This window comes from Scyliorhinus torazame, chromosome 16 (assembly GCF_047496885.1).
Source record: "Scyliorhinus torazame isolate Kashiwa2021f chromosome 16, sScyTor2.1, whole genome shotgun sequence".
In the NCBI taxonomy this organism is placed as follows: Eukaryota; Metazoa; Chordata; class Chondrichthyes; order Carcharhiniformes; family Scyliorhinidae; genus Scyliorhinus; species Scyliorhinus torazame.
In genome coordinates this window covers 98,690,810-98,712,164 of record NC_092722.1, presented here as the reverse complement: position 1 = coordinate 98,712,164, position 21,355 = coordinate 98,690,810, and the positions used below count along the sequence as shown (strand labels likewise).

Below are 21,355 nucleotides of genomic sequence, written 5' to 3'. Positions count from 1 at the left end.
TCCCAGTGAGACTCAGCACCTTCAGGACCGGTATCCCAGTGAGACTCAGCACCTTCAGGAACAGTATCCCAGTGAGACTCAGCACCTTCAGGACCGGTATCCCAGTGAGACTCAGCACCTTCAGGACCGGTATCCCAGTGAGACTCAGCACCTTCAGGAGCTGTGTCCCAGTGAGAGTCAGCACCTTCAGGAACAGTATCCCAGTGAGACTCAGCACCTTCAGGAACAGTATCCCAGTGAGACTCAGCACCTTCAGGACCGGTATCCCAGTGAGAGTCAGCATCTTCAGGAACTGTATCCCAGTGAGACTCAGCACCTTCAGGACCGGTATCCCAGTGAGACTCAGCACCTTCAGGAACAGTATCCCAGTGAGACTCAGCACCTTCAGGACCGGTATCCCAGTGAGAGTCAGCATCTTCAGGAACAGTATCCCATGAGACTCAGCACCTTCAGGACCGGTATCCCAGTGAGAGTCAGCATCTTCAGGAACTGTATCCCAGTGAGACTCAGCACCTTCAGGACCGGTATCCCAGTGAGAGTCAGCATCTTCAGGAACTGTATCCCAGTGAGACTCAGCACCTTCAGGACCGGTATCCCAGTGAGACTCAGCACCTTCAGGAACAGTATCCCAGTGAGACTCAGCACCTTCAGGACCGGTATCCCAGTGAGAGTCAGCATCTTCAGGAACAGTATCCCATGAGACTCAGCACCTTCAGGACCGGTATCCCAGTGAGAGTCAGCATCTTCAGGAACAGTATCGCATGAGATTCCGCACCTTCAGGAACTGTATCCCAGTGAGACTCAGCACCTTCAGGAACTGTATCCCAATGACACTCAGCACCTTCAGCAACAATATCCCAGTGAGACTCAGCAACATCAGAAACAGTATCCCAGTGAGAGTCAGCATCTTCAGGAACTATACCCCAGTGAGAGTCAGCACATTCAGGATCTATACCCCAGTGAGTCATCACCTTCAGGATCTATACTCCATTAAGAGTCAACAGCTTCAGGAACTATACTCCACTAAGAGACAGCACCTTCAGGAACTACACTGCACTAAGAGTCAGCACCTTCAGGAACTATACTCCACGAAGAGTCAGCATCTTCAGGAACAGTATCCCATGAGACGCCGCACCTTCAGGAACTGTATCCCAGTGAGACTCAGAACCTTCAGGAACTGTATCCCAGTGAGACTCAGCATCTTCAGGAACAGTATCCCAGTGAGACCCAGCAACTTCAGGAACTATACCCCAGTGAGAGTCAGCACCTTCAGGATCTATACCCCAGTGAGTGAGCACCTTCAGGAACTACACTCCACTAAGATTTAGCACCTTCAGGAATTACACTCCACTAAGAGTCAGCACCTTCAGGATCTATACTCCACTAAGAGTCAGCACCTTCAGGAATTACACTCCACTAAGAGTCAGCAAATCCACGAACTACACTGCACTGTGAGTCAGCACCGTCAGGAACTACACTCCACGAAGAGTCAGCACCTATACTCCACAAGAGTAAGCAACTTCAGGACCTATACTCCACTATGAGTCATCACCTTCAGGAACTACACTCCACTAAGAGAGTCAGCACCTTCAGGAACTATACTCCACGAAGAGTCAGCACATTCAGGAACTCCACTCCACTATGAGTCATCATCTTCAGAAATTACACTCCACTAAGAGTCAGCACCTTCAGGAACTACACTCCACTATGAGTCAGCACCTTCATAACAATACCTCAGTGCAAATCAGCACCTTCAGGAATTATACCCAAGCAAGAGTCAGCCCCTTCAAGAACCACACTCAGTGAGAGGCAGCACGGCAGCACAGTTGCTTCACAGCTCCAGGGTCCCAGGTTCAATTCCCGGCTTGGCTCACTGTCTGTGCAGAGTTTGCGCGTTCTGCGTGGGTTTCCTCCGGGTGCTCCGGTTTCCTCCCACAGTCGTAAGATGTGCCGGTTAGGTGGATTGGCGATGTTAAATTGCCCTTGGTGTCCAAAAAGGTTAGGTGGGGTTACTGGGATAGGGTGGAGAAGTTGTCTTAAGTAGGGTGTTCTTTCCAAGAGCCGGTGCAGACTCGATGGGCCGAATAAAAGAAGAAAAGTACAGCACAGGAACAGGCCCTTCGGCCCTCCAAACCTGCGCCGACCATGCTGCCCATCTAAACTAAAATCTTCTACACTTCTGGGGGAAAATGGTCTCCTTCTGCACTGTAAATTCTATGATTCTATGATACCCCATGATGAGCCACATACCTGACTTCTGTGCTCCACAGAGTTAGATTCTTTCCCAGTTTTAAGTTCCAACGGCATGACTTTAGTTTGCGTTCTGGCCGGGCGGTGAATTTTAACACTGGCTGTTACATCAATCTTGCCTTTTAAGCCAAACCTCGGTGACCAAATATTCTCTTCAATGTCTTCAATATCAAACACTGTGATGCCACACACAGAATCCAGTTTGTTCAACTCTCTGTCACTGGGGCTAGGAAAAATATACAATGGATTTACGTCATATTTAGGAAATCCCATCGCTTGCCAGCAAGTGATGTGAAGGGTATCAGTGGAGGAGGGGGGTATACAAGGGATAGGTGAGTGAGTGAGGAGCAACGGTAGGGTGCAAGAAGTTAGCTAGTGAGATGGGAAGTGGCTCAGTTAAAAGCAGATAGTCACAGTATTTTATTAAACTTAGAAATTCGAGAAATAGATAAAAGAAAATTAAAATTGATTTGTTGAAAAGGGAGACATGCTGATTTTTTTCATCTTACATTCATCAGAGCAAAGGGCAGAATGCTGAATTACAAACAATCACAATAATTTAATGGATAGGAGAATAGGGGTGAGTATTTGACAAGTCAACTCTGATTGGCCAAGGTGTTGTGGCGTTTCAAATTTGCCATTCTTGCATTTGTCCTGATGTTGCCAAAGCTTGTTTCTTGCAAACATGTGTCCATTTCAGCACTATTCAAGAAATTAATTTTTAAATTCAACTGCACTTTACATTCCGTAACACCCTGAATGTATAATGATGGTGTTAGAGATGGGGGATTTTTTCTTACAACTCACTCTTCAAAATTCTAGGGTTTACAGTATTAAGCAATGTCATATGCCAACATGCAGCTAATGAACACACAGAATAGGACACGATCAATGAGCAGTTAGGACACTCAGGGGTGGTATCTCACTATAAAAGGGAGCAGGCACTCTTTCCACAGACCAACATCTACAGAGTGAGACAGGGTGTATCCTCAGCATCACACCCCAGCACGTGGCTTAGAGCAAGGCTGGTTCAGTTAGACTCAGTTACTACATTTAGATTAGCAGAGTCGAACGCATTGAGAACTGTACTAATAGTTCAATAAAACACATTGAACTCACTTCAAAGTCTGGAGCATCTTTTGCTCAAAACTGCATCAAGTGGCAGCTTGTGTTATTCCAAATTACATAACACAACATGATACCAGGATTCTGTTCAATCTAGTTAGTTCAACTCAGCAAGATCCGTGACGACCAGCGAATGTACACCGGCACAATGGAAAAGATTCAGGCTCCTCACCAGCTCAGGACCTCCGGCAATCTCAGTGCCAACTGGCGGACATTCAAGCAGAAATTTCAGCTTTACGTCGAAGCATCAGATCTCAATGGTGCGTCTGATGCATGGAAGATAGCTCTTCTTCTCACCACAGCGGGTGATCACACCTTGGAAATATTCAACTCCTTTCACTTCGCCGAAGACCAGGACAAGACAAAGTTTCAGACCATCCTGCACTAGTTTGACAGCCACTGTGAGGTGGACACCAACGAAATCTTCAAGCGCTACATATTCAAGCAGCGATTGCAAGGTAAAGACGAATCCTATTTAACTAACCTTCGACTGCTAGCGCAATCCTGCAACTTCAGTGATATCACGGACTCCATGATCAGACACCAAATTGTGTTTGGAGTTCACTCTGATCCTCAGAGAGCAGTTACTGAAGATCAAGCATATGACCCTGCCAGTCGCGATTGAAACATGCACAGTGCATGAGCACGCTAAAAATCGCTATTCATAGATTATCATAGAATTTACAGTGCAGAAGGAGGCCATTCAGCCCGTCGAGTCTGCACCCTATCCAAGGTCAATACCTCCACCCTATCTCCATAACCCAGTAACCCCACCAAACACTAAGGGCAATTTTGGACACTAAGGGCAATTTATCATGGCCAATCCACCTAACCTGCACATCTTTGGACTGTGGGAGGAAGCCGGAGCACCCGGAGGAAACCCACGCACACACGGGGAGGATGTGCAGACTCCACACAGACAGTAACCCAAGCCGGAATCGAACCTGGGACCCTGGAGCTGTGAAGCTATTGTGCTAACCACAATGCTACCGTGCTGCCCAGTACAAAACGGCAGAAAATGATCAACTAGCCTCCCACGAGGCGGTGTGCGCGCAGGCGATCTCCCGGATGCAGCACCTCAACATTGACAAAGCGGCCATTTTGCGCGCTCTTCCCGGGGCCTGACGCATGTGCGACGCGAACAGGATAACGAAGCGGCCGAAGCCCACACTGCGCAGGTGCAGACGTCAGAGAACCACACTGCACACGTGCAACGACGCACAGAGCGTCAGGACAACGACTTCATGCAGTGTTCGAACTGTGGCACCGCCCCTTTAAAGAAACACTGCCCTGCAAGAGGCAGATGCTGTTTAAACTGTGGGAAGCCAGGCCACTATGCAGCCCTGTGCAGATCTGCACCACCTGTCAGGAGCTAGCACTCTCAATTCCGACAGCGCATCCGGAGTGTGCAACAACGCCTACAGGATTCTGATCCCGGCAGTGCAACGGATCCAGATGATTAATGCCTTGACAACGCCTACCGTGTGTGAATATGCCACACCAGATGCATCGCAAGTCCAGTCAATCCGAGCTATGGAATCAGAGGACAAATGGCAAGCAGTGATGAAGGTCAACCACTGCCCCATCCAGTTCAAGCTGGACACAGGTGCCTCTGCCAACCTCCTCGCACAGGCAGACTTCAGACGCATTAAGAAGCCCCCCCACGGTCCTTCCAGCTGCCAGCAAGCTCCTGGATTACAACGGGAATGCCATCACGGCACTGGGATCCTGCCATCTGCACGTATCCAACAGACACACACAAGCACGGTTATGCTTTGAAATTGTTAAGATGGACAGGGCATCCCTATTAGGTGCGCACGCCTGCAAGGAGCTGAACCTCATTCAAAGGGTTTACTCCATGACATCCTCCCATGTGGATCTTCAGGTCGGCATCGACGACATCCTCGCCCAGTATCCAGATGTGTTCAACAGGATGGGCAGGCTGCCGTATCGATACAAGATTCTGCTATGACCTGATGCCAAGCCAGTGTCCACGCACCACGACGTGTTCCTGCTCCACTGAGAGAGCGTCTGAAGGCACAGCTCAAGGATCTTCAGTAAAAAGGCATCATATCGACTTCCGGGTGCGGCGATGACCAGCTGAGTCGCACGTTTCGGCAGCTCCCTGTGAAACGGACTTTTGGGCTCTTGATAGGAGCCCCAACGGCAATTTTAACGGCTGAAAACACCGTGCGGTAAACCAGAAGGGTGTTCCCCCTGGACACGGATGGAAAAAGGAGAGGAAAGTGGCCGGATTGCAGCGGATCCTTTGGAACAACGGCAAGGAAGGCAAGCAGAAACCAAGATGGCGTCGGAAGGTGGCAGTTTCATATGGGGCCCTGAACAACAAGAGTTTTTGAAACGCTGCGTGGAGGAGATAAAAAAGGAAATGAAGAAAGAGTTGTTGGCCCCGATATTACAGGCGATTGAAGGGCTGAAAGAGGAACAAAAGACCCAGGAGCAGGAGCTTCGGGTCGTGAAGGCGAAAGCAGCAGAGAATGAAAACGACATACAGGGCCTGGTGGTGAAGTCGGAGATACAGGAGGCACACCAGAAACGATCTGTGGAGAGGTTGGAGGCACTGGAAAATAACGCAAGGAGGAACAACTTGAGGATTCTTGGCCTTCCTGAAGGTGTGGAGGGGGCGGACGTCGGGGCATATGTGAGCACGATGCTGCACTCGTTAATGGGAGTGGAGGCCCCGACGGGTCCGTTGGAGGTGGAGGGAGCATACCGAGTTATGGTGCGAGGACCGAGAGCAGGAGAAGCTCCCAGAGCCATAGTGGTGAGATTTCTCCGTTTTAAGGATAGAGAAATGGTCCTTAGATGGGCGAAGAAAACTCGGTGTAGTAAATGGGAGAACGCGGTGATCCACGTCTATCAAGATTGGAGTGCGGAGGTGGCGAGAAGGAGGGCGAGCTTTAATCGGGCCAAGGCGGTGCTTCACAAAAAGATCAAATTTGGAATGCTGCAACCGGCAAGACTGTGGGTCACATATCAAGGGAGGCACCACTACTTTGAGACGGCGGATGAAGCGTGGACTTTTATTGTAGAAGAAAAATTGGAATGATTGGACTACGAAAATGAACGTTTGGACAAAGTGGTGAGACGAGTGGGGGGGGGGGGGGGGGGGAAGAGGGATTGTATGATTAATCCTGCGGTATGGTAACTTTTCTTTCTCCCACAGGTGGTGATGGGGGGAGGTGGGGAGGGAGAGGAGATGGGGCGTTGGCCATGGGAGGCGGGACCGAGGGAGAGGCGCGGGCTTGGTTCCCGCGCTATGATAATTATGGCGGGAATAGAGAAGCAGGAAGGAGGGGGCGCCGCACGGGGCGAGCCGTGATCACGGGGGGAAGCCGAGGTCAGCCAGAGTTTGCTGACTTCTGGGAGCAACATGGGGGGAGTAATTACGCTAGCGGGGGGTCTAGCGGGGGGGGGGGGGGGGGGGGGGGGGAGAGGGGGGAATTACTGGGTTGCTGCTGCTGGGGAAAGGGGGGAGTGGGTGCGGGAAAGGATGGGCGGGGGGGCACCGTCTGGGAGAAATACAGCCGCGTGGGAACTGGGCGAGAAGCTGGAAAAAGATGATGGCTAACCGGCAAGGGGGGGGGTGGGAAGCCCCCCAACTCGGCTGATCACGTGGAACGTGAGGGGGCTTAACGGGCCGATAAAGAGGGCACGAGTACTCGCACACCTTAAGAAACTTAAAGCAGATGTGGTCATGTTACAGGAAACGCACCTGAAACTGATAGATCAGGTTAGGTTGCGCAAAGGATGGGTAGGGCAGGTGTTCCATTCGGGGCTGGATGCGAAAAACAGGGGGGTGGCTATATTAGTGGGGAAGCGGGTAATGTTCGAGGCAAAGACTATAGTGGCGGATAACGGGGGCAGATACGTGATGGTGAGTGGCAAATTACAGGGAGAGATGGTGGTGTTGGTAAACGTGTATGCCCCGAATTGGGACGATGCCAATTTTATGAGGCGAATGCTAGGACGCATCCCAGACCTAGAGACCGGAAAGCTGATAATGGGGGGAGACTTTAACACGGTGTTGGAACCAAGGCTGGATAGGTCGAAGTCCAGGACTGGTAGGAGGCCGGCAGCAGCCAAGGTGCTTAAGGATTTTATGGAGCAGATGGGAGGGGTGGACCCGTGGAGATTCAGTAGACCTAGGAGTAAGGAGTTCTCGTTTTTCTCCTATGTCCATAAAGTCTATTCACGCATAGACTTTTTTGTGTTGGGTAGGGCATTGATCCCGAGGGTGAGGGGAACGGAATATACGGCTATAGCCATTTCGGATCATGCCCCACACTGGGTAGACTTGGAGATAGGGGAGGAAACAAGAGGGCGTCCACCCTGGAGAATGGATATGGGACTAATGGCGGATGAGGGGGTGTGCTTAAGGGTGAGGGGATGCATTGAAAAGTACTTGGAACTCAATGACAATGGGGAGGTTCAGGTGGGAGTGGTCTGGGAGGCGTTGAAGGCGGTGGTTAGGGGGGAGCTGATATCAATAAGGACACATAAAGGGAAGCAGGAGAGTAAGGAACGGGAGCGGTTGTTGCAAGAACTTTTGAGGGTGGACAGACAGTATGCGGAAGCACCGGAGGAGGGACTGTATAGGGAAAGGCAAACGCTGCATGTGGAATTTGACTTGCTGACCACAGGCACTGCAGAGGCACAATGGAGGAAGGCGCAGGGTGTACAGTATGAATATGGAGAGAAGGCGAGCAGATTGCTGGCACAACAATTGAGGAAAAGGGGAGCAGCGAGGGAAATAGGGGGGGTGAGAGACGAAGATGGAGAGACGGAGCGGAGAGAGTGAATGAAGTGTTAAAGACATTTTATAAAAAATTGTATGAAGCTCAACCCCCGGATGGGAGGGAGAGAATGATGGAGTTTTTGGATCGGCTGGAAATTCCCAAGGTGGAAGAGCAGGAAAGGATGGGATTGGGAGCACAGATCACGGTAGAAGAAGTAGTGAAAGGAATTAGGAACATGCAGACGGGAAAGGTCCCGGGACCGGACGGATTCCCAGTTGAATTTTACAGAAAATATTTGGACTTGCTCGCCCCGCTACTGACGAGGACCTTCAACGAGGCAAAGGAAAGGGGACAACTGCCCCCGACTATGTCAGAAGCAACGATATCGCTTCTTTTAAAGAAGGAAAAGGATCCGCTACAATGCGGGTCCTACAGACCAATCTCCCTCCTCAATGTAGATGCCAAGGTCTTGGCCAAGGTAATGGCAATGAGAATAGAGGAATGTGTCCCGGGGGTGGTTCATGAGGACCAAACTGGGTTTGTGAAGGGGAGACAGCTGAACACGAACATACGGAGGTTGTTAGGGGTAATGATGATGGCCCCACCAGAGGGAGAAACGGAGATAGTAGTGGCGATGGATGCCGAGAAAGCATTTGATAGAGTGGAGTGGGATTATCTGTGGGAGGTGTTGAGGAGATTTGGGTTCGGAGAGGGGTATGTTAGATGGGTGCAGCTGTTGTATAGGGCCCCAGTGGCGAGTGTGGTCACGAATGGACGGGGATCGGCATATTTTCGGCTCCATAGAGGGACAAGGCAGGGATGTCCTCTGTCCCCATTACTGTTTGCACTGGCGATTGAGCCCCTGGCGATAGCGCTGAGAGGTTCCAAGGGATGGAGGGGAATACTTAGGGGAGGAGAAGAACACCAGGTATCTTTATATGCGGATGATCTGCTACTATATGTGGCGGATCCAGCGGAGGGGATGCCAGAAATAATGCGGATACTTGGGGAGTTTGGGGATTTTTCAGGGTATAAATTGAATATGGGAAAGAGTGAGCTGTTTGTGGTGCATCCAGGGGAGCAGAGTAGAGAAATAGAAGACCTACCGTTGAGGAAGGTAACAAGAGACTTTCGTTACCTGGGGATCCAGATAGCTAAGAATTGGGGCACATTGCACAGGCTAAATTTGACGCGGTTGGTGGAACAGATGGAGGAAGATTTCAAGAGATGGGACATGGTAGCATTGTCAATGGCAGGGAGGGTGCAGGCAGTTAAGATGGTGGTCCTCCCGAGATTCCTTTTTGTGTTTCAGTGTCTCCCGGTGGTGATCACGAAGGCTTTTTTCAAAAGGATAGAAAAGAGTATTATGGGTTTTGTTTGGGCCGGGAAGACTCAGAGAGTGAGGAAGGGATTCTTACAGCGTAGTAGGGATAGGGGGGGGCTGGCACTACCGAGCATAAGTGAGTATTATTGGGCCGCTAATATTTCAATGGTGAGTAAGTGGATGGGAGAGGAGGAAGGAGCGGCGTGGAAGAGATTAGAGAGGGCGTCCTGTAGGGGGACCAGCCTGCAGGCTATGGTGACAGCCCCATTGCCGTTCTCACCAAGGAACTATACCACGAGTCCGGTGGTGGTAGCTACACTGAAGATTTGGGGACAGTGGAGACGACATAGGGGAAAGACCGGAGCACTGGGGGGGTCCCCGATAAGAAACAACCATAGGTTTGCCCCGGGGGGAATGGATGGGGGATATGGAATGTGGCAAAGAGCAGGTATAACGCAATTGAAAGATCTATTTGTGGATGGGAAGTTTGCGAGTCTGGGAGCGCTGACCGAGAAATATGGGTTGCCCCAAGGGAATGCATTCAGGTACATGCAATTGAGGGCTTTTGCGAGGCAGCAGGTGAGGGAATTCCCGCAGCTCCCGACACAAGAGGTGCAGGACAGAGTCATCTCAAAGAAATGGGTGGGGGACGGTAAGGTGTCGGATATATATAGGGAAATGAGAGACGAAGGGGAGACTATGATGGACGAACTAAAAGGGAAATGGGAAGAAGAGCTAGGGGAGGAGATTGAGGAGGGGATGTGGGCAGATGCCCTAAACAGGGTAAACTCGTCGTCCTCGTGCGCCAGGCTAAGCCTGATTCAGTTTAAGGTATTACACAGGGCACATATGACTGGAACACGGCTCAGTAAATTTTTTGGGGTGGAGGATAGGTGTGCGAGGTGCTCGAGAAGCCCAGCGAATCATACCCATATGTTTTGGTCATGCCCGGCACTACAGGGGTTTTGGATGGGGGTGACAAAGGTGCTTTCGAAAGTAGTAGGAGTCCGGGTCGAACCAAGCTGGGGGTTGGCTATATTTGGGGTTGCACAAGAGCCGGGAGTGCAGGAGGCGAAAGAGGCCGATGTTTTGGCCTTTGCGTCCCTAGTAGCCCGGCGCAGAATATTGCTAATGTGGAAAGAAGCCAAGCCCCCGGGGGTGGAGACCTGGATAAATGATATGGCGGGGTTCATAAAGTTAGAGCGGATTAAGTTCGTCCTAAGGGGGTCGGCTCAAGGGTTTACTAGGCGGTGGCAACCGTTCGTCGAATATCTTGCGGAAAGATAGATAGGGGAGAACAAAGAAGGCAGCAGCAGCGGCCCAGGACTTGGGGGGGGGGGGGGGGGGGGGGGGGAGGAGGTGTGTGGCCTGAGACAAGGCAGTTGCCAATTAGGGCTAGTTTTTATTTTTTGTTATTTAATATTTATTTATTTGTTGTTGTTTTTGTTTAAATTTTAAAAAGGTCATTATTATCTGTATTGTTACAATGTTGTGTAAAGGATGCACAATGTACTGTGTTGGTTGACCAAAAATTTTCAATAAAATATTATTTAAAAAAAAAAGGCATCATATCCAAGGTCACCGAACCGACTGACTGGGTCAGCTCGATGGTGTGCGTAAAGAAGCCTTCGGGAGATTGCGCATTTGCATTGATCCCAAGGATCTCAATAAGAATATCATGCGGGAAAACGACCCCATCCCGAAGCGGGAGGAACTCACGAGCGAGATGGCACAAGCGTGCTTCTTCACCAAATTGGATGAATCACAGGGATTTTGGCAAATCCAGCTGGAAGAGTCCAGCAGAAGGTTCTGCCCCTTCAACACACCTTTTGGCAGATACTGCTACAATCGCATGCCATTTGGCATCATCTCTGCATCGGAGATATTCCATCGCATCATGGAGCAGATGATGGAAGGCATTGAAGGGGTTCGTGTGTACGTGGACAACATCATCCTATGGCCCACGACCCCTGAAGAACATGTGTCCGGTCTCTAGAAGGGATTCCGCCGTGTACATGCGAATGGCCTAAAGTTAAACAGGTCCAACTGTTATTTTGGCACATCGACGCTCAAGTTCCAAGGCGACCAGATCTCACAGCATGGTGTGCACCCGGACACAGACAAAGCATAGCCATCGAGGCGATGAAGGTCCCAGAGGCCCAAAAAGCGGTGCTGCACTTCTTGGGTATGGTCACTTTTCTAGGCAAGTTCATTCCAAACATGGCCATACACACCACGGCCCTATGCAACCTGGTGAAAAAGTCAACTGCCTTTGAGTGGAAGGCAGCACATCAGACAGAGTGGCTGGAGCTGAAAGCCAAGCTCAGCACTGCACCAGTCGTGGCATTCTTCGACCCGGACCGGGAGACAAAGATATCCACAGATGCAAGTCAGGATGGCTTCGGTGCGGTGTTGCTTCAACGAGATGACACATCATCCTGGGCACCAGTAGCCTACGCATCAAGGGCGATGATGCCCACTGAAACCAGATATGCACAGATTGAGAAGGAGTGCTTGGGTCTTCTCATCGGCATTCTAAAATTTCATGATGTATGTCTACGGCCTGCCGACATACACTGTCGAGACTGATCATAGGCCTCTGGTCCACATCATCCACAAGGACCTGAACAACATGACGCCTTGGTTGCAGAGAATCCTGCTTAAACTAAGGAGGTATGACTTCAACTTGGTGTACACACCTGGCAAGGAGCTCATCATCGCTGATGCATTGTCCCGCTCCATCACCTCGCCCAGTGAGCTGCTGGAGATCATCCAGCACATCGAATCGCAGGTGCAGCTGTGTGCTAGCACTCTCCCGGCGACAGATGAGAAGGTAGATCTCATCCATGATGAGACAGCCAAAGACCCCCTCTTGCAGCGCGTCATCCACAACCTCACCAATGGCTGGCAGAAAGGGCAGTGCCCACAATTTTACAATGTGAAGGATGACCTGACGGCGATGGTACACCCCTCAAGCTGGACAGGATTGTCATTCCGCTCAGTCTCCAGAGCTTGGTGCTGCGCCAGATTCATGAGGGACACCTGGGCGTCGAGAAGTGCAGACGCAGAGTCCGGCAGGCTGTCTACTGGCCCGGCATCAGCCAGGACATCAGAAATATGGTCCTGAACTGTGCTACCTGTCAGCGGTTCCAGCCAGCGCAGAACAAGGAAACACTCCAACAGCATGACATAGTGACCTCTCGGTGGTCAACGGTTGGCGTCGACCTCTTTCATGCGTCTTGTCGAGACTACGTATTTATCATCGACTATTTCTCAAATTACCGAGGTGCTGAAGCTCCCGGACCTCACCTCTCGGACCGTCATCAAAGCCTGGAAGGCAACGTTCTCAAGGCAAGGCATTCCAATCACCGTCATGAGCGACAATGGCCCGTGCTTTAGCAGTCGAGAATGGTCCACGTTTGCCAGGTCATACAATTTCCAACATGTCACCTCCACTATCCGCAGTCCAATGGAAAAGTCGAGAAAGGGCTGCACATTGTGAAACAGCTCATCTGCAAGGCCGCGGACTCTGCTTCCGACATACACCTTGCACTGCTCGTGTACAGGGCGACTCCATGGTCCACTGGCACGTCGCCGGCTCAACTCCTGATGAACAACGACGCTTCCCGCCATACACCTGCCCAACCTGGATCACTTCCCGGTGCTGCAGAAGATGCAGCAGCTCAGAGACCGTCAAAAGCAGGGCTATGATGCCCATGCCACCGATCTGTCCATGCTATCCCCGGCAGGTTCAAGATACCGGATGGTGGGTGGTCTGCCCTGGCTGTCGTTGTTCGTCAGGCCACGCCCCGCTCTTATGTTGTACGTATGGCCGATGGCTCCATCGTGCGAAGGAATCGACGGGCACTGCGCAAAGTTGCCTGCCTGCAACCACTTTCTCCTCCATTTCCAGATGTTGAATTGCCACCTCCTGATACCTCGCGCCACGAGGTCACCAGTTAGGCTTCCATCCCGCCTGTCAAGGCAACGTCGTCCCCTCCGCCACCTCTCCAGCGGTCGACCAGGATCAGGCGCAAGCCTCAGAGACTGGACTTGTGAACATTTGTTTTGTTTGCTCTGTTCTGTTGTCCTCCGTCAGTCACGTTAGACAGATTCATTCACATGTAAATACATTCGCGTACGCCAACAAAACATTTTAAAAAAGGGAAGATGTCATGATATGCAAACATGCAGCTAATGAACACACAGAATAGGACACGATCAATGAGCAGTTGGGACACTCAGGGATGGTATCTCACTATAAAAGGGATGAGGCACTCACACCCTACCTCTTTCCACAGATCAACATGTACAGAGTGAGATAGGGTGTATCCTCAGCATCACACCCAGCACGTGGCTTAGAGCCAGGCTGGTTCAGTTCGACTGAGTTACTGCATTTAGATTAGCAAAGAGTTGAACTCACTGAGATCTGTGCTAATAGTTCAATAAAACACATTGAACTCACTTCAAAGTCTGGAGCATCTTTTGCTCAAAACTGCATCAAGAGGCAGCTTGTGTTATTCCAAATTACATAACACAACAGACAATAATTAATAATGATTAAACATACGCTTGACACATGAGCCTATGATACATTTTGTAAGTATTAGCCGGAGAACTCGAGCGCAATGTTTTGTGCATCTGGCTGAGCTGATCAGATATTAGTGAAATTCTGAAGTATTTGCTCTTTCACCCACTTTTTACACCCTTCTCCCAACCCTATGTGGCAATTCACACATTTCTGCATTATTGAGTGAACTTTCTTTTATTCCATAGACCAGTGCAACTCCCCTCCTTAGTTACACTCCCTAACCTGCTTGGTCAAATCCTCATCCTCAAGTTGGCGGAGGACCTTCTTAACACCGGAACCTGCTCTGTTCTCAGACATTCTCTTCTGCAGAATTCCTTACCAACTATCTACAGCTATTCAACGGAACTGTCTTTTAAATAGGTTTTCAGACTAATCTGATCACAGCTTTATAGGTAGGTATTAATTCAACTGTTTAGTGGTCAGTGCATCTAAATTGATTTCTAATTCCTCGCTGAACACAAAAGCCTAAAATTTATTGCTACAACACAGAGAAATCTGATATAACATTCACTAATGTCAAATCAATTTGATTAATCCTTTCCTTACATTCAGGGTTACTGTTTCTCTGCTTCGTACAATGCTGACTGGCGAACACCATCGGCGTGATAGGAACAAGTAGGGTGGATGGGATTAAATTGTTTCCCTTAGTAGAGAATTCTAGAACATGGGGACATAGATTCAAGTAGCGAAGGTGTAGAGGGGACATGAGGAAGAACATTCTAACGTAGAGGGTAGTGGTAGTTTGGAATTTGCTGTCCGGCTTGGTGGTGGAGGCAGAGACCCTAAACTCTTAAAAGGTGCCTGGATCTGCACCATAAGTGCTCTAGGCAACACGGCTATGGACCGGGTGCAGGAAGGTGGGATTAGAAAGGACACTGGGCGTCCTCGAACTGGCATGGACAAGATCGGCTGAATGGCCTCCTTCTGTGCTGTAACTTTTCTATGATTGCATTGGATTTTTTAATTGTCACGTGTACTGAGGAACAGTGAAAAATATTTTTCTTTGAGCAGCTCAAGCAGATCATTTAACACATGAAAAGAAAAAAAAAAGAAAATGCATAATAGGGCAACACAAGGTTCACAGTGTAAACACATAAGGCATTGGGTGAAGCATACAGGAGTGTAGTATTAATCAGGTCAGTCCATAAGAAGGTTGTTTCGGAGTCTGATTCTATGGCACGGTGCCATTCCCCTAAATTGATCCTTAATTGGAAAACAAATGGGTATTTTAAATTAAAAAATAAATAAAATTTTTAAAAATAACTAGATTTTATGAAATTGAAACTTAAAAATGTCACTGGGGGCAGGTTGTTAAGGTGGTTAAATCGGCATACATGATCCTGCACTTCATATATAGAGGCATTAGAGCACAAATATTAACACCAGCAAAGACAAGTTGCACTAAACGGTCTGTTTGTGAAGATTCTATCTAATTGAATTTCAATTACACACTTTGCTTGCTCAATGTACCAACCCGTACACCAAGAGTAATAGATATGGAACATCACGTACAGTTTAAGCTGCAACTGCTTTATGCCAGACTGAGCAGAACTGTCCATGAAATCTTGAGCCCAGGTCACCAATGATGGGAGGTATTCACCGACTGCTTGCATCATATCCACTTGACTCAGATTCAAGCTATACCTGTATTTCAAAAAACAACTCAATATCAGTCTAAAGATTGAAATGGGCTCCCTCATGAGTCAGTGAATTTATCCAATGAGTATCCCGAGGCAGCAAGAGGAATATTACCTTTGGTCTCTCTTCCCTATGACCCAAAGAAGTCACTCCAGTCATTCCCATCCCGCCCTAACCCAAGGAAGTCATTCCCTTCCCGCCCTAACCCAATGGAAGTCATTCCCTTCCCGCCCTAACCCAATGGAAGTCATTCCCTTCCCGCCCTAACCCAATGGAAGTCATTCCCTTCCCGCCCTAACCCAATGGAAGTCATTCCCTTCCCGCCCTAACCCAATGGAAGTCATTCCCTTCCCGCCCTAACCCAATGGAAGTCACAGCTGTCCCGCCCTAACCCAATGGAAGTCACAGCTGTCCCGCCCTAACCCAATGGAAGTCACTAAATACTAGAACATGCAGCAAGGATTCACCTGCAAACATAGACCATGAAGCAGGAATAATTGGACAACCAGTTGCAATGTAACAATTGAGTGCGTCATGCATGGCACTCACCATAAGGTATTACCAAGTACTTGGGTCATCAGATTATACACATTGTAATATCCTCACGGAAATTATGGATGTGAATGCTTATCTTCCCTGTGCTCCTTGCGGAGTACGAGCTCCACTGCTCGGAGCAGGGGTATCTCAATTAACCAATGCATAAATGGTCAGCCATTAAAGTACCGAGCAGAACAGGAACCTGCTTGGGGTCTACAGGGTAGTGTACATATTGTTTCTTATTTACTCAGCGTGGACTCCCCATGTCCTTATTCGCATACTTTTAAGCACCAAAATCTTCCAGAAATATTTACAGCACAAATGGTGACTATGTGTCTGTACTGGATCTTTGCTTAAGAAATCTAATATTCACCCAATGTTGGAAAGTACTTATCAACCTCTATAGTTAAAATTCTGGAGTCCTTCAAATTGAACTCTTTGGGATGTCATCGCAAGGCCAGGAAACTGGACTAAGAGAAAAATAGCAAACCAGGAGAGGAGAAATATCGTAACCTCCAGATTGGACTAATCCAAATCTCTCATGACTATTTAACCCATTCCACATCCTTGGCCAGCACCATGCTCACTGAGGGCTGCATGGTGGCACAGTGGTTAGTACTGCTCCCTCACAGGTTCAATTCCTGCCTGGGGTGACTGTGTGTGGAGTTTGTATGTTCGCCCCATGTCTGCGTGGGGTTCCTCCAGGTGCTCTGGTTTCCTCCCACAGTCTAAATTCAGTGTGTAAAGCATGACCCGAGAAAGCAGTTCATTCACCTGAGGAAGGAGCAGCGCTCCGAAAGCTAGTGACATCGAAACAAACCTGTTGGACTTTAACTTCGTACTGTGCTCACCCCAGTCCAACGCAGGCATCTCCACATCCTGAGAAAGCAGGGCAGAGAGCAAGGAAGGTCTACATTAAACTGCATTTATTTCAATGCAAGGGGCCTGACGGGCAAAGCGGATGAACTCAGGGCATGGACGAGCACATGGGACTGGGATATTATAGCTATGACTGAAACATGGCTAAGGGAGGGGCAGGACTGGCAGCTCAATGTTCCGGGGTACAGATGCTATAGAAAGGACAGAACAGGAGGTAAGAGAGGAGGGGGAGTGGCGCTTTTGATTAGGGAGAACATCACAGCAGTACTTAAGAGGGGATATATCAGAGGGTTCGCCCACTGAGTCTATATGGGTGGAACTGAAAAATAAGAAGGGAGAGATCACCTTGGTAGGACTGTACTACAGGCCCCCAAATAGTCAGCGGGAAATTGAGGAGCAAATATGTAAGGAGATTACAGATAGCTGCAAGAATAATAGGGTGGTAGTAGTAGGGGACTTTAACTTTCCCAACATTGACTGGGACAGCCAGAGCATTAGGGGCTTGGATGGAGGGAAATTTGTTGAGTGTATTCAGGAGGAATTTCTCATTCAGTATGTGGATGGACCGACTAGAGAGGGGGCAAAACTTGACCTCGTCTTGGGAAATAAGGAAGGGCAAGTGACAGAGGTGCTAGTGAGAGATCACTTTGGGACAAGTGACCATAACTCCATTAGTTTTAAGATAGCTATGGAGAATGATAGGTCTGGCCCAAGAGTTAAAATTCTTAATTGGGGCAAGGCCGATTTTGATGGTATCAGACAGGAACTTGCAGAGGTAGATTGGGGGAGACTGTTGGCAGGCAAAGGGACGGCTGGTAAATGGGAGGCTTTTAAAAATGTGTTAACCAGGGTGCAGGGTAAGCACATTCACTTTAGAGTGAAGGGTAAGGCTGGTAGAAGTAGGGAACCCTGGATGACTCGAGATATTGAGACTCTGGTCAAAAAGGAGGAGGAGGCATATGACGTACATAAGCAACTGGGATCAAGTGGATCCCTTGAAGAGTATAGAGATTGTCGAAATAGAGTTAAGAGGGAAATCAGGAGGGCAAAAAGGGGACATGAAATTGCTTTGGCAAATAATGCAAGGGAGAATCCAAAGAGATTCTACAAATACATAAAGGGGAAAAGAGTAACTAGGGACAGAGTAGGGCCTCTTAAGGATCAACAAGGACATCTATGTGCAGAGCCACAAGAGTTGGGTGAGATCCTGAATGAATATTTCTCATCGGTATTCACGGTGGAGAAAGGCATGGATGTTAGGAAACTAAGGGAAATAAATAGTGATGTCTTGAGAAGTGTGCATATTACAGAGGAGGAGGTGCTGGAAGTCTTAAAGCGCATCAAGGTAGATAAATCTCCGGGACCTGATGAAATGTATCCCAGGGTGTTGTGGGAGGCTAGGGAGGAAATTGCGGGTCCCCTAACCGAGCTATTTGAATCATCGGCAGCCACAGGTGAGGTGCCTGAAGATTGGAGAGTGGCGAATGTTGTGCCCTTGTTTAAGAAGGGCAGCAGGGAAAAGCCTGGGAACTACAGACCGGTGAGCCTAACGTCTGTAGTAGGTAAGTTGCTAGAAGGTATTCTGAGAGACAGGATCTACAAGCATTTAGAGAGGCAAGGACTGATTCGGGGCAGTCAGCATGGCTTTGTGCGTGGACAATCATGTCTCACAAATTTGATTGAGTTTTTTGAGGGGGTGACCAAGAAGGTAGATGAGGGCAGTGCAGTAGACGTTGTCTACATGGACTTTAGCAAAGCCTTTGACAAGGTACCGCATGGTAGGTTGTTGCAGAAGGTTAAAGCTCACGGGATCCAGGGTAAGGTTGCCAATTGGATTCAAAATTGGCTGGACGACAGAAGGCAGAGGGTGGTTGTAGAGGGTTGTTTTTCAAACTGGTGGCCTGTGACCAGTGGTGTGCCTCAGGGATCGGTGCTGGGTCCACTGTTATTTGTGATTTATATTAATGATTTGGATGAGAATTTAGGAGGCATGGTTAGTAAGTTTGCAGATGACACCAAGATTGGTGGCACAGTGGATAGTGAAGAAGGTTATCTAGGATTGTAACGGGATCTTGATAAATTAGGCCAGTGGGCCGACGAATGGCAGATGGAGTCTAATTTAGATAAATGTGAGGTGATGCATTTTGGCAGATCGAATCAGGCCAGGACCTACTCAGTTAATGGTATGGCGTTGGGGAGAGTTATAGAACAAAGAGATCTAGGAGTACAGGTTCATAGCTCCTTGAAGGTGGAGTCGCAGGTGGACAGGGTGGTGAAGAAGGCATTCAGCATGCTTGGTTTCATTGGTCAGAACATTGAATACAGGAGTTGGGACGTCTTGTTGAAGTTGTACAAGACATTGGTACGGCCACACTTGGAATACTGTGTGCAGTTCTGGTCACCCTATTATAGGAAGGATATTATTAAACTGGAAAGAGTGCAGAAAAGATTTACTAGGATGTTGCCGGGACTTGATGGTTTTAGTTATAAGGAGAGGCTGGATAGACTGGGACTTTTTTCCTTGGAGCGTAGGAGGCTTAGGGGTGATCTTATAGAGGTCTATAAAATAATGAGGGGCATAGATAAGGTAGATAGTCAACATCTTTAGTCAACATCTTTTCCCAAAGGTAGGGGAGTCTAAAACTAGAGGGCATAGGTTTAAGGTGAGAGGAGAGAGATTCAGAAGGGCCCAGAGGGGCAATTTCTTCACTCAGAGGGTAGTGAGTGTCTGGAATGTGCTGCCAGAGATAGTAGTAGAGGCGGGTACAATTGTGTCTTTTAAAAAACATTTAGATAGTTACATGGGTAAGATGGGTATAGAGGGTTATGGGCCAAGTGCGGGCAACTGGGACTAGCTTAATGGTAAAAACTGGGCGACATGGACTGGTTGGGCCGAAGGGCCTGTTTCCATGCTGTAAACTTCTATGATTCTATAAAGATGTGGTTACGTGTATTGGCCATGCTAGACTGGCCATATTAAATTGCCCCTTGGTGGCTGCTTGGGTTACAGGGATATAGAGTGGACATGGGTGGGGTGCTCTTTCGGAGAGTCGGTGCAGATTCAAGGGGTCAAATGGCCTCCCTTCTACACTGAAGGGATTCTATGATCTTCACCGACTCCCTATCCAGCCCCATCATGATCTTGGCACAGGTGCATCCGTGCAGTGACGGACGCCCTGTCTGACATTGCGGAGCGCTACATGCAGTTCCCTGTGGACCATGCCCACCAGGATGCCCGGGCAGCAGGCTTCGCTGCCATGGCCAGGATATCCATGGTACAGGGGGTGATTGATGGGGTGCACATCACCACGCGGCCACCAGCGGATAACAGGGCAGTGTTCATGAACAGGAAGGGGTCCTACTCCATGAAAGTGCAGGTGGTCTGTAACCACCAGATGAAGATCCTGCACGTCTGCGCCCGTTACCCGGACGGTGTGCATGACTCGTTTATCCTGGAGCAATCGTTCATTCCCAGTATGTTCGAGGGACACACCCCCCACCTGAGGGGTTGGTTGCTGTGCGACAGGAGCTGCCCATTGCGGTCGTGGCTGATGATCTGATCTTCAGTTCACATGATCAGTGTTCATGTACAAATCAAGAAGGGGCCCAATTATTTTCTCTTTCCTCCACTCAGAGAACGAGGGTACTGTTACAGTTTGCCCATTGCGGTGGATGAGATCAGTTCAACAGACTAGAAACCAGACTTGTGATGCATCAGACAAGGTGGTATCCTCATCCACTGAGACAGGGAAGGAAGCTGCACTTCAAAGTCACAAATATTAAAACCATTTCTAAGTTCTCTAGCAGGTAAAACATTTCCACTAAAACCAAAAGTAGAGACACAAACACAGCTTACATCTCTCCCAGGTACTTTGGGGCGTAGATTGTTTGAGAGGTAATTTCTTCCAGTGCTTTCTGTGTAAACCTGTTGCTCATTGCTGCTTTTTGAAAGATCTCATGAACTAAAGTGCCAACTAGCATCTGTCTCGTTCCTTTTTCACAGGCCTTGAAATCAAAAACAAGGAATAAAAATATTCAAAGAATGCTGAAAGGTTCATAACTTGAGTGCACACTAGCTGGTCTGCACAACATGACCAGATGTGACAATATAATTAAACTTCCCCTGGCTTCAAATTCTCAGTGCGTGTGCGCATGTAAAACTATGAATGAGGAGATAGAGTTCAGTCACTGGCATTCCAACTGCTGATTAACAAGCGAGTTGTGGTATAACAGGTAGCCATGGCAATTGAA

At 48.8% G+C, this 21,355-nt stretch overlaps 1 protein-coding gene across 2 annotated transcripts in view; it reads right to left on the bottom strand.

Annotated features, from left to right (window-relative positions):
• dna2 (DNA replication helicase/nuclease 2) overlaps positions 1 to 21,355 on the bottom strand; it is a 180,869-nt gene that overhangs the window by 93,910 nt on the left and 65,604 nt on the right. For both annotated transcript variants that reach the window (XM_072478779.1, XM_072478780.1), the window contains exons 5-7: positions 20,961 to 21,109; positions 15,563 to 15,694; positions 2,251 to 2,476 (exon numbers count right to left, since the gene is read on the bottom strand). In XM_072478779.1, coding sequence (XP_072334880.1) covers positions 2,251 to 2,476; positions 15,563 to 15,694; positions 20,961 to 21,109 — 507 coding nt within the window. The remainder of the gene's footprint in view (positions 1 to 2,250; positions 2,477 to 15,562; positions 15,695 to 20,960; positions 21,110 to 21,355) is intronic.